Source organism: Benincasa hispida, chromosome 9 (genome assembly GCF_009727055.1).
Source record: "Benincasa hispida cultivar B227 chromosome 9, ASM972705v1, whole genome shotgun sequence".
Taxonomy (NCBI): Eukaryota; Viridiplantae; Streptophyta; class Magnoliopsida; order Cucurbitales; family Cucurbitaceae; genus Benincasa; species Benincasa hispida.
This window is the reverse complement of record NC_052357.1, coordinates 72,557,021-72,573,246: the sequence shown is the minus strand read 5'-3', so window position 1 is coordinate 72,573,246 and position 16,226 is coordinate 72,557,021. Positions and strand designations below refer to the sequence as shown.

Sequence of the window (16,226 nt, the reverse complement as noted above, 5' to 3'; positions counted from 1 at the left end):
GTTGAAGTAAATGATAATAATTATACTAATAAATGAAAAGAAAATGAGGAAATTTAAATTCTTATAAAATTTAATGAGACCAATAATTTCTAAATTAGAAGGTTATTAATGAAATTACACAATGGGGAATTTTCTAAAATATATTTTTATTGGTTTATTAGTCCATCAACATCAATGCAACGTGGAAGAACTCAAAATTAATTCAAAGATACCCTCTTTTGGTCATTAAAAGATTATCTACATAGAGGAGAATATCATACCCTCTTTTATTCACTAAATATATATATATATATAACATTTATATTAAAATTTGTTTTCGAGGTTGATTTGTGAGTGTAATATATATATATTATAATCATTGTATTTTGAAAATATTAATGCATATTAAGATATTACAAAACTACTACCCCGAATTTCTATCCCCTAATAATCATTAAACATCCTCACCATTAAAAATAAATAAAGCATAGTGACGTTTCATAATTTTTGACAACCTATCAATTTAGGTCAAAAGTATATAGTTCAATTACAACACAAAAAATAAAAAACAAAATCAATATAACCATAGATTTTTAATAATTTAAAATCTTACATCAAGTAGAAAGACGATAAAATACGGTAGAATTAATAAGGACGACAACAAATACAAACCTCTTATTCTAATAAAATAAAAAAGTGTCATAAAAATATTATTAATGTCTTTAATTCTTATCTATTTTTTCATTGCACCATACAATATGAGTGAGAAAGACAAATAAGAGACGTGGAGAATGGGATGATGCAAATGAACCAAAGAATCACATTCTCATATTCAATTATAGGATCATGCCATTCAATTTGCCTTAGAATTTTTCTACTAAAAAAAGATGTATTTTGAAGAGGAACACTTGGCCAATACTTTTCTTATCCAATAATGAGGTTGACTAATTTGTTGATCTTTAGCCAATTGTTTTCTTAATTAAGTTCGAACAATATTTTATTATTATCAAAATACAACTTTGATGGAATTTGGATTTTTAATTTGAACTCGCAAGTTAAATATTTTTTCATGTCGAATAAATGTTGATCATTTTGAACAAAAAAAAAAAAAAACAATAATAAATGTGCGATTAGGTAACTTATAAAAGGTAAAAAGGGTGAATTCTTGATAAGTGATTCAACTTATTGCAATCTATCAATTTAAGCCTTTTGGGTTCAATGAAATAAAAGAGGAATTTTTAAAAATAGAAAAATAAGAGAAACTATTTTCACAAAATAACAAAATTTAATCATTTTAGACTTCTATCATATCTTATCACTAATAGATACTGATAGACTTCTAACAATCTTCATCAATGATATACTTCTATCAGTTTCTATCACGGGCAGACGCTGATAGAAGTTTATCTATATCTATCAACATTTTTTTCTTTTTACTATTTCTATAAATAGTTTGATATTTTTTCTACCGTGAAAATTTCAAATTCCACTTAATAAAACGTCTCTATAGTATAGCCCATTAAAGATAAATTTCAAGACTTTTAATATATTTGGTTAGACGATCATAATTAGGGATATTGTAAAGTATAAACATATATATTAACACACTACTTAATGTACTTTTAGCGAACATATTTACTCAATATTCCTTAGAAAATTGTTTGTAAAAATATGCTTTCATCTAGCTAATTCGAGCATGGTTTAGTTGCTATGAAACCAAATTGTTATCTTAAAGGTAAATTAGTTTAGTCTTCCACCTCCACCATGGTTGAATAAAGAAGAAAAAACACTTGATATATAACATGTTAAGTAAGTTTGGGCATCATGTATTTGACTTACATATCAAATAGTCAAAGTTTCCATATTTTATTTGACTAAATTGTACCACTTTTGTTTAAAAATTGTACTATTACTCTTTGACTTCCGTAAATATTTAAAAGCTATTATTGGAGTATCAATTTGTCAGAATTTTAGGACATTACAACCTAGATAGATGTAACAATGACATGATAATAGTGTAGTGGTGTTTAGCTCTCAGTTTTTGTCACTATATTTTTAAATCCTAATTTTTATCGTATAGTACTTTTGAAACATTCGTGAAAAGTTAAAAGGGTAGTATTGTAATTTACTAAAGAAAATGGGTCTTTTTTATATAATGGCCAAACTTTAGGGATATTTCTGTAATTTAATTTTCTTTCAAACTCATCTTAAATACATCCGATATGAAGTTTCACTTTTCACCCTCAAAACATTTGGGGGGGAAAAAAGTCTAAATATGAGTATTCATTTCTACTACAATATTAATTACCAAGTATCTTTTTTAATCTCTTTTTCCTCACCAATTTTTCTCCTTTTTAAGAAAAAGAAAAAGAAAAAGAAAAAACCGAACCTTTAAAAGAGCAGTAAATGTCATTAAAGAGGTTGCTAATTTAGAGTTGACAGCGATGAAAACTATGAAATGGGTTTTTGTTTTGTTTTGTTTTTATTATTACTATTATATTATATTATTCTTATTACAATTTGATTTCTTGTTATACTCTCATTAAAATGTGTACCTCAAGCTATAATTTTAAAATTTTAGTTAAAAAAATCATTTTGGTCCAATTTAAAAATTAAATTAAACAGGATAGTTTTACAAATTGATTTGGAATACCAAATTTTTTTCTTAACGTTACAAAGAAATAATAAAAAAGATAAACATAATTTTAAAAAATAAAAAAGATAAATAGCAATGAGAGGAAGTTTAGTATAGATTAGGGAGTGATTATTACAATAATTAAATCACTTTGAAATATGTTTTTAACTATTCAAAATCAATTTTGATTATATAAAAATTACATTTAAAAATATTTAATTTTGAATGGTGACATAAACTGATTTTTATCAATTTTAAAATTACTATTAAATATTGATTTTTTATTAACGGGGTAGAAAGATAAATAGATGAATTGTGATAAGATAAGTTCAAAACAATATTTTTTTTTTCTAAAAATAATTGTTTGAAAGTTAAAAAAAAAAAAAAAAAAAGGCCTGAAACTAAGTACGCATCTCGAGAGGTGTCTATTTATCTCTCCTCTTGTGCAGTTAATGGACGAGAGTGCTCGAACTGGATGAGGGCGAGTGTTTGGGAGGAGGAAATAAAAATATAAAAATAATTTTTAAAAGGACTAAAAGACAAATAATATTGTTTCTGTCCTTCTTTGAAAAAGATTATTTATTTTTCAAAAATTTCAGTATTATTCTCAAATTTTTGTAAATAACCCAAAATTCTCAGGGTTTTTTTTTTTTTTTTTTTTTTTTTTTTTTTAATATTTCGAAACTGTTATTCATGGAATAAAAAAGACCATTGAGATTTTGAACGAGGAGTGAGTGTGTGGTTATTTTCGACTATATTTCTATAATAATAAATTGATTTAGATCCTATTTTGATTCATGAAACTTCAATTTTATTTTATTTTGATTTTCAAACTTTCAAAAATGTCAATTCTAATTCTTAAATTTCTAAAAAGTGATTATTTTTTACCTTTAGTATTATATATTTTTTTTTAACTCTTAAATGTAATAATGAGATTGCTTCTATAAATAAGTTAGTGTGCTAAAAAAAATTTAGGGTTTTAATTTTGAATTATGTGGTAAATCAATTTTCTATTAGAGATCTCAAACGTCATTTTTTGCCCAAGATTTTGGCCGTTGATTATTTTGACACATTTGGTTTTTGCTATTTTACTTCACTTTCGTCTTACTCAACCCATACTAGATGTAATTTCATGCTTAAACATATTTCATCTAATATATCTTAATAGTAGGGACTAAAATAAATACTTTTTAAAAGTTCAAAGACTTTACGAACATTTTTTAAAGTTTAGGCACCAAAATGAGATTTAAACTCAATAGATTTTAAGTAAAAATACTATTTTGCTTCCATACTTTGAAGTTCATCTAATCTTAGTTTATAATACTTCGCGTAAATCTTAAATTTAGTCCCTTAAAATTATTTGTATCAAAATTTGTTAAATAATAACAAGAATAGTTTTCATGCAAGAAAATACCATATGTGAATGTATTTTCAAAATTTATGGTAAGAGTACTGGTAGATAACAATTTAAAAACAAAAACAACTAAATGTCAATATTAACTTTAAGATTTATTGGAAGTATAGAAACTAAAATTGACCATCGAAATCAATGATACTCATTGAAAAAAATTCAAAATACAGACCCCAACTGATATTTTGTAAATTTTAAAGATTGGCGTATTTGGGCAAATACCAATTTATGTTATGAATTTTTAGGGTTGTATCAATTTAAATTATGAACTTTCATAATTGTAGGGATGAGCATCGATCGGCCGGAGTCGATTTTTAGACCAAATTGACATCCAAGTAACTTTGTTCAGTTTAATAAATGTTCAAACTGATCTCGACGTCAGGAGAAAAGTCAGTCGGTTAGGTCGATTTTATTCTTTACTTTTTTTTTTTTGAAAATTTTCAATTTGGAATTTTTTCCAAATTGACACCGATTAAATCCTCTCCTTCTTCAACCGATCGAATTTGATTTAGTCAGTCGACTCGATTTTTCGGTCTTTCATGTTCACAATCAATTTAGATGCTAAATTAATAATTGTATTAATTTAAATCTTGAGTTTTCATAAGTATATTAATTTAAATTTTAAATTTTTATAAGTATATCAATTTAAATTATCTATTATATTTTATTTCAATACACTTACATGTTGAAAGTCTAAATCAGTACAATTTTTAAAATTTGAATATATAAATTGATATTTGTCGTCTTTTTTTTTAAATCCGCATTTTGTAAGTTAATAAAAGAAAAAAAATTATAAAATGTGGAAAGTATTATTATTGAGTTAGGAGATGGCAATGGGGCCCACTTCATGGCCACGTAGTTTTCACACCCTTCCTCCACCACTTATATATATATCCCCATCTCCATTTCTTCCTTCTCCATCATAAATATAACTTAAAAAGAAAACTCCATTTTTAATTTGAAGCTTTTTTTCTTCTCTCCTTCTTCTTCTTCTGTTTGTAAAAACTCTTTGAAGCTTGTGTCCATGGCGCAGTTTCAGTGTCAGTCTTTTTAAAACGCCCTGTGAACTTCGAAAACATTTACATTTAATTTTCTATATACAAAATTACATTTTCAACCCCCACTCTCATTTCCTTTAATAGGGTCTTTTCGGGTTTTTCCTTTCTGGAGGACTCTCTATTTTAATGGCTAATAACCACCACCACCATCATCAAGCTCTGAACATCTCTGCTCCGCCGTACGGCGGTGGCGGTGGCGGTGGCGATAGTGCGTTTGACGACGATGGCCGCCCGAAGCGAACTGGTGAGTGGTGGAATTTGGGGTTTTTTAGAATTGGGATTTGAAGTTGAGATTTTGAATTTTTTTTTTTGAATAGGGACTATTTGGACGGCGAGTGCTCATATTATAACGGCGGTTATCGGATCCGGGGTTTTGTCATTAGCTTGGGCGACGGCGCAGCTCGGTTGGGTGGCCGGACCCGTCGTGATGCTGTTGTTTTCGTTTGTGACTTACTATACTTCTACGCTTCTCGCCGCCTGTTACCGCTCCGGGGACTCCGTTGACGGCAAGAGGAACTATACTTACATGGACGCCGTCCGAAATAACCTTGGTAAGAACAATCACCATCCATCTACGTCACGAGCTACCAAAATTTTTATTTCCAATTTTTTAGAAAAAAAAATAATGATATTAATTAATTAAGGGGTGTTCGGTAGACAGTAACTTTTTTTTTTTTTTTTTTACTTGAAAAATAAACTTATTTTCGAAGAGTTTCTTATGATGATTTTCATTTTGTTGTTGGAATAGTTGAATTTTTACCAAAAACTCTCTTTTTTTTGTTTTTTTCTTCTTAAGTTTCCAAATTTTGTTCCAATTTTTTAAAAGTTTAGTATAAAGTAAAACATTTAGAGACGGAAGGGGTTTCTAGACAATTTTTTGTTTTAAAAAATTTAAAGCAAAAGATTAAGGTCCATAACGATTTGGTTTTTAAATTTTTATTTTTTTAAGTTCCATCTCTAAATTTTTTTTTGTTATCTATTTTTTTATTAATAATTTTAAAAGCCAAACCAAAATTTAAAACTAAAAAAAATAACTTTTAAAAAGTTGTTTTTTTTAAAAAAAAATTTTGTTAAAAATTCAAACACGGTATTGAAGAAAGATCTAAATCATGGTAAGAAACGAAAAGGAAATAAGTTTAATTTTTTTAAAAACAAAAAACGAGATGATTGCCAAACTAAGCTTAAATGATTTCCGAAAAGTTTGGTTTTTTTGTTTTTGAATTTGAGCCTATAAAGAAAAAAATAGTTTTAAAAAGTAGTTTTAGTTTTTAGAATTAGACTAAAATCTTAATCGTTGATTATTTTTTTAAAGGACAAAATTGTATTAAATATTTTTAAATATAACAAAATGTCAATAATTATTAATGATATACTTCTAGACTGTGACATTTTGTTATATATGTAAATAAATTACTTCATTTTCTTGTATTTGAAAATGACCTCTTAGGATGTATTTGAGGCAAAAAATATTTCAAGACTATCATAACCACATCTTACTATAGTAAATATTATTTTTTATTCTTCAATTAATTATCATTAGCATTATTTCAAAACCCCAATTTGAATAAATTATTATTATTATTTAAAAAACATTTTTTTTCCTAAACTTTTATCAATTTAATCTCTAAATTTTGATTTGTAACGATTTAATCTCTATACTTTTAATGTTGTAACAATTTAGTCTCTAAACTTTAGTATGTAACAATTTGGTTCTTGTACTTTCAAATTTAGTCTTTTAACGTAAAAAAAAATCATTATAATTAGATATCAATTTTTATTATTTTATGTAGACTTTTTATTTATATAAAAATATTGAGTTTCTAATTTTTTTATCGATTTATTTATACAACAAGATCTCATTAAATCTTAACAACTAATTTCTTCGATAGGGACTACATCATAAGTACAAGGACTAAATTGTTACATAGTAAAGTTGAGAGACTAAATTGTTACAAAATTGAAAGTACATGAACTAAATGGTTACTTCTAGGAAGGTTTAGGGGCAAAAGTGATTTTTATCTTTTTTTTTTTTTTTCCTTTTAATTTTTGAATATATTGTTCTTAATTTGCTTTATATTTTTCAGGTGGGTTTAAGGTGAAATTATGTGGGCTGGTTCAATATGTCAATCTTTTTGGAGTAGCCATTGGATACACAATAGCCTCATCCATAAGCATGATGTTAGTATCATTTTTCTTTTAATTAATTTCATGGGTTTTGATTAATTAAATAATTAATTATATTTGGGTTTGAACAGGGCAATCAAAAGATCCAACTGCTTCCACAAAAGTGGAGGGAAAAATCCTTGTCATATGAACAGCAATCCCTATATGATTTCATTTGGAATTGTGGAAATTTTCTTGTCACAAATTCCAGATTTTGATCAATTATGGTGGCTCTCCATTGTTGCTGCTGTTATGTCTTTTACTTACTCCATAATTGGTCTTGTTCTTGGAATCATTCAAGTTGCAGGTCATTTCATCATATTTTTTTACCTATGATTATGGAATAAAGTTCATAACGTTATTGAATGTTTAATTTTTTTTATATTTGCTTTGTTTTCAGATAATGGAAAATTCAAGGGCAGTCTAACAGGTGTTAGCATTGGTACTGTCACTGAATCCCAAAAGATTTGGAGGAGCTTTCAAGCCCTTGGTGACATGGCTTTTGCCTACTCTTTCTCCATCATCCTCATTGAAATTCAGGTAAAACTCTTCACCGTGGATATTTGAACCTACGACCTTTTGGAAATTTTGTTGAGTTAAAAAATGTGGTGTTTTATTTGTAAATAGGACACAATCAAAGCGCCTCCATCAGAAGCCAAGACAATGAAGAAGGCCACTCTTCTAAGTGTAGCAGTGACATCAGTTTTCTACATACTTTGTGGGAGTATGGGATATGCAGCCTTTGGAGACTTTGCTCCTGGCAATCTCCTAACCGGTTTCGGCTTCTACAACCCGTATTGGCTTCTCGACATAGCCAACGTAGCCATCGTAGTCCATCTCGTCGGTGCATACCAAGTGTTTTGCCAACCCCTCTTCGCCTTCATCGAGAAATACGCATCAAACCGATTCCCAGATAGTCCATTCATCAATGAGGACATCAATATTCCAATCCCATGCTTTCGCCCCTTCAAACTCAATCTCTTTAGGTTAGTTTGGAGGACGATCTTCGTGATCATCACCACTCTCATCTCGATGCTCCTCCCGTTCTTCAACGACGTTGTCGGACTTCTCGGAGCCTTGGGATTTTGGCCTCTCACTGTCTACTTCCCTGTTGAAATGTACATTGCACAAAAGAAAATCCCAAAATGGAGCACAAGATGGATTAGCCTTCAAATTCTTAGCATGGCTTGCCTTATAATTAGCATTGCAGCAGCAGCTGGATCAGTAGCTGGAGTTATTCAAGATTCTAAGTCAATTAAGCCATTTCAAACTAGCTACTAATTCTGTTTTTAAAAAAATTTACCTCTGTTATTAAATTGTTACTATTTACTCTGCTGCTGATGAGAACAGGAACAATCAGAAAACAAACACCACCCAAATATGCAATTGCTAATTCCAATCTCTTTTAAACTCAGTAACTTTTGTAATGGTGTAGGTAAGTAGTAAAAGTAAAGGAAAGACCCCAGGAAGGAGAGTCTGTAAAAATTGTGAATCTAAGAGATTCACAAGTTTCAATCCCAAGACTGTAACTTTGCCTGTTTCCTTGAGGAAATTTAGAGTTTTCATATGGAAAGTTTCATCTTTTAGAAATTCTTACCTTCCCCACTTTTTTCCTTTTCATGTTCCTTCTCTCAAAATTGTGATGATTCCTTCTCTAATTGTGTAATGAAAAATAATTAGCTGCTATATTGGGCTACATCTATCTATTTGTCACGTGACAAATTTACTTTTTTTATTTTTTAAAAAATATTTTAATATTTTTTGTAAGACGAGAGTAGGATACATAAATATAGTTATATCTTGGGATGTATTCAGGTATTGCTCTTATATAATTATAATTATTTAAGTATCGTTTGGTAATTATTTGATTTTTTTGTTTTTGTTTTTGAAAATTAAGTTTATAGATATTATCAATATTTATTATTTATCTTTTATCAATGGTTTAAAAAACCAAGTCAATTTTTGAAAATTAAGAAAATGTAGTTTTTAAAACTTTTTTTTTTTTTAATTTGGTTAATAATTCAACTAGTGCACTTACGAAAGATGCAAATCATTGTAAAATATAAGAAAGAAATAGATTTAATTTTCAAAAACAAAAAACAATACCAAACGGGGCAAAATTTTTTGTTTTTGGTTTTCGAAAATTAAGTTTGTTTTCTCCGTGTTTCTTACAATAATTTGCACATTTTTTTAATTACAATTGTTGAATTCTTAACTAAATTTCTAAAAAAGAACACGTTTTTAAAAATTAATTTTTTTAGTTTTCAGAATTTGGCTTGGTTTTTTTAAATCATTGGCAAAAATTTGGAGGTAGAACTAGTATTTATAGGCTTAATTTCTAAAAACAAAAATAAAAAACCAAATGATTACAAAATAGACTTAATATTTTTAGATCCGACATTATTTTTAAATGATATTGATGTGACAAACAATTAATGGGAGTAATACTCGTATTACCACTAATACAGGTAAAGATTTGATAAGAAAGTAACTCACACCAAATCAAATGTCCTTCAAATAATAGAGGAAAAGTTTTCTCCTCAATCCAAACTTTTCTATAGGTGGAAAATCTTGTTTAGGGCATTTTGGATATCAATTTCAATTTCCATTGAAATTTTGAATTGCATTTACATGGAAATTTTGGAACTACTTTATGGGAACCATTGGAAGTCCACATGTGAAAATTCATTTCTTATTTGGATCAAAATTGCATATGAAAATTCTATGCATCCATTTTTATGGGAAATTTGGTGCCTTTTAAGGCACCATTGAAAGTGCACAATTTTCTCCCTTTGTATTGCACAATTTGAGAAATGTTCTTGTGGACCATCCCATACAACCTTCCCTTGCCAATGGAATCATGATTCAGTTGACTAAAACATTGGATATGATCAATATATATATAGTCAAGTTTTTCTAAGATAGTAGAAAAATATTAACTCGATCTTTCCAAGTCATCTATGTTATTCGGTTCTGCATGGGCTTGAAGTTGGTGCTAGTCTTAAATTATCGATAAACTAAATAATTCATATTGATAGGTTACGACAAATATAATATTATATCAATACTTTTACAACAAGCAAAACAACAATTCAATTTATACGAGAGATTTAAAATAGAACTAAAAGTAAAATCATATAAGTCCCTTTTGATAACCATTTGATTTTTTTTTTTTTTTTTTTTTTTCAAAATCAAGTTTATAAACACTACTTTCCCTTCGATTTTGTTATCTATTTTTTATCAATGGTTTTAAAAAAACCAAGTCAAATTTTGAAAACTAAAAAAAGTAGTTTTTAAAAACTTGATTTTGTTTTTGGAATTTAGCAAAGACTTTAACTATTGTACTTAAAAAGATACAAATCGTTGTAAGAAATATGGAGAAAATAGACTTAATTTTAAAAAACTAAAATCTAAATACGAAATGCAAATGGAGTCATAGATTTAAGTTTTAGAGAGAATAATATTATATTAGAGTAGATATGTTTATTTTAGTAGTTAGATATTAATTAGTGCAACTTATAAAACACTTTTGAAAAAAGTACTTCCTATCTAATATTTAAAAAGGAAAAAAGAAAAAAAAAAGAAAAAAGAAAAAAAGAGAAATGTGTTCTCGTGACTTTTGTTTGTTTGATCTTGGTGGTGTTCATGATTGCTTATAATATTAGAATAATGACCACAAACTTTTGCAACATGTTTTCAATGTCTATGGTAATATCGTTTGATCACATATATTATACAGTGGAATTGATATTAAATAGGTTAAAATATCATTTTGAAGTTTGTTTAATTTTAGCTCTTATACGTTCAAGATATATGAAATTTGATTTTTTAAAACTTTTTTTTTGTTATTTATTAACATATTATATTTCCTTATATGAAAATTATTATTATTAGTATTATTATTCAGCCAATTTCGATACAAATTAAATAGAAGAATTTTCAAAAGTAGAAAAATAAGGAAAATTATTTACACAAAATAGCAAAATTTTAATCTTATTTGATAGACTGATAGAAGTCTATCAGTGTCTATCAATAATAGAAAACTGATAGAAGTCTATCACTGAGACGCTAACAGAAGCCTATAAGTGTTTATCAGTGTGTGTGTGTTTTTTTTTTTTTTTTTTTTTGTTATTCCTGTAAATAGTTTGACAATTTTCCTATATGTGAAAATTTTTCAATTAAATTTGAGATGCTAAATTAAAGATTTATTGAAAAATACATAAGTTAAGATTATATATTTAGTAATACATAAACTAAAATTAAACAAATCTTAGAGTAAAAAGACAAAGAAAAAAAAAAACCAAGAGAGTATACAAATTTGAATCTCCAACCTATATGTCAATTATAATTGAGTTGAGTTCATTTTAACAGAAAAATGAGATTCTTATACTTCAAAGATTTTGTTTTGGCATAGGATGATGATTTTACGAAGTATAAAAAATTGAAACAGATATGCAAAATTGATTGTTTTTAGTATATAATTTATAGACAAAAGAATAAATTTAGGATTGTTTGGATAACGTTTTTGTTTTTCATTTATATTTTTCTTATGTTTATTTATATCCTTGTTAAAAATCCATCTCAAATATTTGAAATAAATACAAAACAATTCAATTGAAAAAAATTCGTTCCAAATTAGTCGAGATTATTTTTTTTTTTGAATAATTTGTTTGATAATCATTTAATATATATTTTTTCCTTGGGTGCATTATTACTTGTTCATGATATAATAATGTCCACAAACTTTTGTGCACATATTTTCAATCTCCTGTAACCAATAAGAAATTTCATAAATTTCGAACTTTATATTTCACTTCTACCACGTTTTTTTTCTTCAAAATATACTTAAAAAAATTTCCATCTTGATAAAATAAAAAAAAGTTTCTATTGCAAACTTTTTCTTTTACTTTTGAAGTTTATATCTAGTTTTTTTGTCCTTGAAATATTAAAATTATAGAATTTTGTTATTGTACTTTCAATTTTTTTTTTTAAAAAAAAATTCATGAATCTAGTATTAGATGCAAAATTAAAACTTTGTTTCATTAGACATAAATTCAAATTTTTATCTAATATATCAATAAAATTAAATATGCCAAAGACGTATTGAATACAAAATTGAATGTTCAAAACCTATTAGATACAACGTACAAAACTCTATTAAACACTTTTTAAAATTCAAAAATCAAATAGACAAAGTTTTCAAATTTCATAAACTAAACATATACTTCACCTACTAAAAAAATTAACAAATCGACAAAAAGCAAAAGCATACATGAAATTCTATTAAATCATCAATCAACTAAAGTAACTGAGTTAACAAATTTTGTTATTTTTCTTCGGTTATATCATTATCAATTGGATAGAAAATGATATTATGACATTCAAAATAACAAGTTCGTATTTCATAGCACATCAAATCATCAATCAATAAAAAAAATATTTATAGTGGATGAGTTACGATAAATTTAATTATATATTTATACCTTTTAACACAATTTGTAAATTTAGTTATGTATTTATATCTTTCATCTCTATATAGTTTTTTTTTTTCCTTCATAAATATTTGGCTTCTAAATTTAAAACTCTTTAAAAGGTAATGAACCATGCATTTTTATGACATCACATATTGAATTAGTCAACTTTAACTTCCAATAATCTCCAATAATTGATTTTTCTATATAATAATAATAATGATGAACATGTGCTGTAAAAGAGTCCAAAATACAAAAACTTTCTTGTGGAAAAAGACGACAGCGTTGACCTTAAAAGGCACATTGGAAGTCAAATATCTTGTCATTTATTATTTATTAAACAATACTAAATAATTAATTGATAAATAAATGAGAAAAGTCCAACTTGGGCAATGGAGGTATTATCTACGCAAGTTTTTCCCTGATGAATTTGTTATGAACTTCCTGTTTTAATAAATAAATAAATAAGAAAAATCAATCACTTAATTTAAACCTTAATTTCTTCAACTAGGATGGACGGGTTAATTTACGAGTTTAATTCATGAATTTTTAGCATGATATTTAATGGATGTTTGGATTGTTAATTTCTAAATTTTATGTCTAACGTGTAGTTAAATTTAAAAGTATCGTGAATCAGTTTTGAGTCTAAAGGTTTTCAATATTCTAATCTTTTTTTTTAAAGTGTATGAACCTATTGATCATTTTAAAATTTTAAGAAATTTTAAAATAAATTCATGCAATATTTGATGGAATAGAAATTTTCAATTAACTAAGGTCATTTAAAAATTAAGTTTGTTTTCTTACAATTTCTTTACTATTATTTCAGAATTCTTAGTAAAATTCAAAAAATAAAAACAGATTTTTAGAAATGAGTTTTTTTAGTCTTCAAAAAATGTAACTTGGGTTTTAAAAATATTCCTAAAAGGTATGTAAAAAGAAATAATAGGTAAAAATAATATTTATAAGTTTAATTTTTTAAAAATCTAAAATTAAATTCAAATGATTAATTAACTTAGTGAAATTTAATAAAAATATGTACAATAATGTATCTTTTGGGCAGGCTAAATATCCTATTGGGCCTGTGAAGTCCACAAACTTTCCCTCTGTATTTAGTATTCATACACTATTAGCCTTCTTTGTATAAAATTTGGAAGGATGTTCACTCTTTGCTCTTTCATTGACTAATAAAAAATAAGGTTTAAATATTATTTTAATTTTTGTATTATTAGTGTCTATTTATTTTGGTTCCTATACCCGTAAAATGTTCATTTTAGTTCTTATACTTTTAATTTTAGTTCATTTTGGTCTATAGACTTTCAAAATGTTCGTTTTGGTCTTTGTGCTTTAAAAAAGTGATAATTTTGGTCCCTTCATTTCTATTTTTACTTCATTTTTAAGGAGATCAAAATAGTTACTTTTTGAAAGTCAAAGACCAAATTGAACAAAAATTGAAAATACAAGGATCAAAATGAACATTTTGAAAGTACATAGATCAAAATGAACAAAAATTGAAAGTATAGAGACTAAAATGAATATTTTGAAAATATAGGAATCAAAATGAACAAACACTAAAAGTATAGGGACCATGATAGTATTTAAACCTAAAAATTATTATCCTTTAAGCTAATAATAAAAACTAATTTCAATATTAATTAAAAATATGTGGACTAAATTTGAAAATTCACATTTTTTAACATTTTTATATGAAAATTTTAATATTGTTAGGAAAAATTTGAACTCTTTGTCAAATTCAACAACAAGAACCTAATTTTCTTTCTTTTTTCTTTTTAATTTTTTAAAATTGTTTTAAGTTTAGCAACTTAAGTTTGGATTTTGAAAATATCCCAATAAACAAAATCAAAATGAATCAATGTTATAAAAGCTTAGCCCATGTAGTAACTATTTGATTTTTTGTTTTTAGTTTTTTAAAATTAAGCCTACAAACACCTCTACTACTTCTAGATTTCTTGTTTTATTATCTATTTTGTACAAATATTTTAAAAAATTAAGCCAAATTAAAAAAAAATACATTTTGTTTTTGAAATTTGATTAAAAATTTAACCTTGTATTTAAGAAAGATATAAACCATTATAAGAAAATGTGAGAAAATAGGCTTATTTTTCAAAAATAAAAAACAAAAAACGAGATGGTTATTAAACGAGGTCTTAGGTTTAAAAACCCAAAACCAAAAGACCAAGATTGGTGTATATGTGTGTATATATATATTAAAAATTAAATTTATAAATATCACTTCCACTCATTATTAATCTATTTGTTTGGTTATCAACTTTCTAACGTCATTTTTAAAATCTACTACAATTCTTTTTTTGGAAACTTAAGAAGAAAAAAATAGATTAATTACTAATACAAATATTGTTATCTTGGGAATGACATTGAAGACTAGTATGCAAAAAAATTGTAAGAAGAAGACTACAATTTTCGAAACAAAATAAAATGATTATTATGAAAGAGAGCTTAAATAGTTAGAAAATGAGGCTTAAAAAATTAAATGGTAAAGGCAAAATGATAGTGTAAAACTAAAAATTACCTTGAGAATGTGAAAAAATTTATGAACAATGAAAAGTTGGTAGCTCCTTAGAATTATAGAGGTTCGAAATTATATATATGCTCCTTTGTTAGTGCATGAATGTATAATCATCAACTGTCCGTAATTATAGATGTCTGAAAAATAATTTAAGATATTGTTCAATTTAATTAAAGTTTACACATATGCACATGCACGCGCGCACACACATATTTATTAAAAAAATAGCATATACGGTCATTTGTTAGTGTATGAATGCATAATTGATTATATTAAAAAAAACAATATGTTATTTTATTTTCTAAAAAACTTCACAATGAGGAAAAAAAAAAAAAAGACAAGAATATAAAAAGAAAAATAAATATCATGGGTATTTTAAAAACCTATGTTATAAGAGGGCATCCCGAAATTAGATAAATGTCTCTATGAACTTCTTATTCTTAGGATATTGGAACTTGAAATTTTTTTGGGTTTTGATAAAATATTAGAAGTGTAGGTCTTACACATTGGAAATGTTTAAGGAAGTGATGAGTTATAAAAATTTTAAAATGAGTCATGACTTTGGTTTCAAATTGTTTGCATTATAAATACTTCAGACTTGAATGTGCTAACTATTGTTAAATTCTCCTTTGGATTTTATAGTTTGAGATTAGAATTAAAGAATGTGAGTAATACAAAAACTTTGGAACTGAGGAGAGAATGGGGAGAGAATTATTCTTTGTGATTGAGCTGTGGTTTTTCTTTAGGTTTGGAGTTTTTCACATAAATTCTTGTGTTTTTCAGTATTATTACTTTCTTTTAAGTTTTGCTACTTTTTTGCTTATTCATGAAATAGAGTAATTCATATTTCTTTTAAGTTTAGTTTTTCACCTAATAATCTAGACATTTTACATTATTCTCAATCAAATAGAGTAATTCATATGTCCATCACATAATAATCTTAGATTTCCACCAAACAAAAAGG

At 26.1% G+C, this 16,226-nt stretch overlaps 1 protein-coding gene across 1 annotated transcript; it reads left to right on the top strand.

The window, feature by feature from the left end:
- Positions 1 to 4,946: 4,946 nt before the first annotated feature.
- LOC120086810 (amino acid permease 3-like) lies at positions 4,947 to 8,932 on the top strand. Its single transcript, XM_039043601.1, has 6 exons — positions 4,947 to 5,327; positions 5,401 to 5,634; positions 7,168 to 7,261; positions 7,339 to 7,553; positions 7,647 to 7,786; positions 7,874 to 8,932. The coding sequence occupies exons 1-6, from the start codon at positions 5,210 to 5,212 to the stop codon at positions 8,525 to 8,527; spliced, it is 1,455 nt and encodes a 484-aa protein (XP_038899529.1). The 5' UTR covers positions 4,947 to 5,209; the 3' UTR covers positions 8,528 to 8,932.
- Positions 8,933 to 16,226: the final 7,294 nt, after the last annotated feature.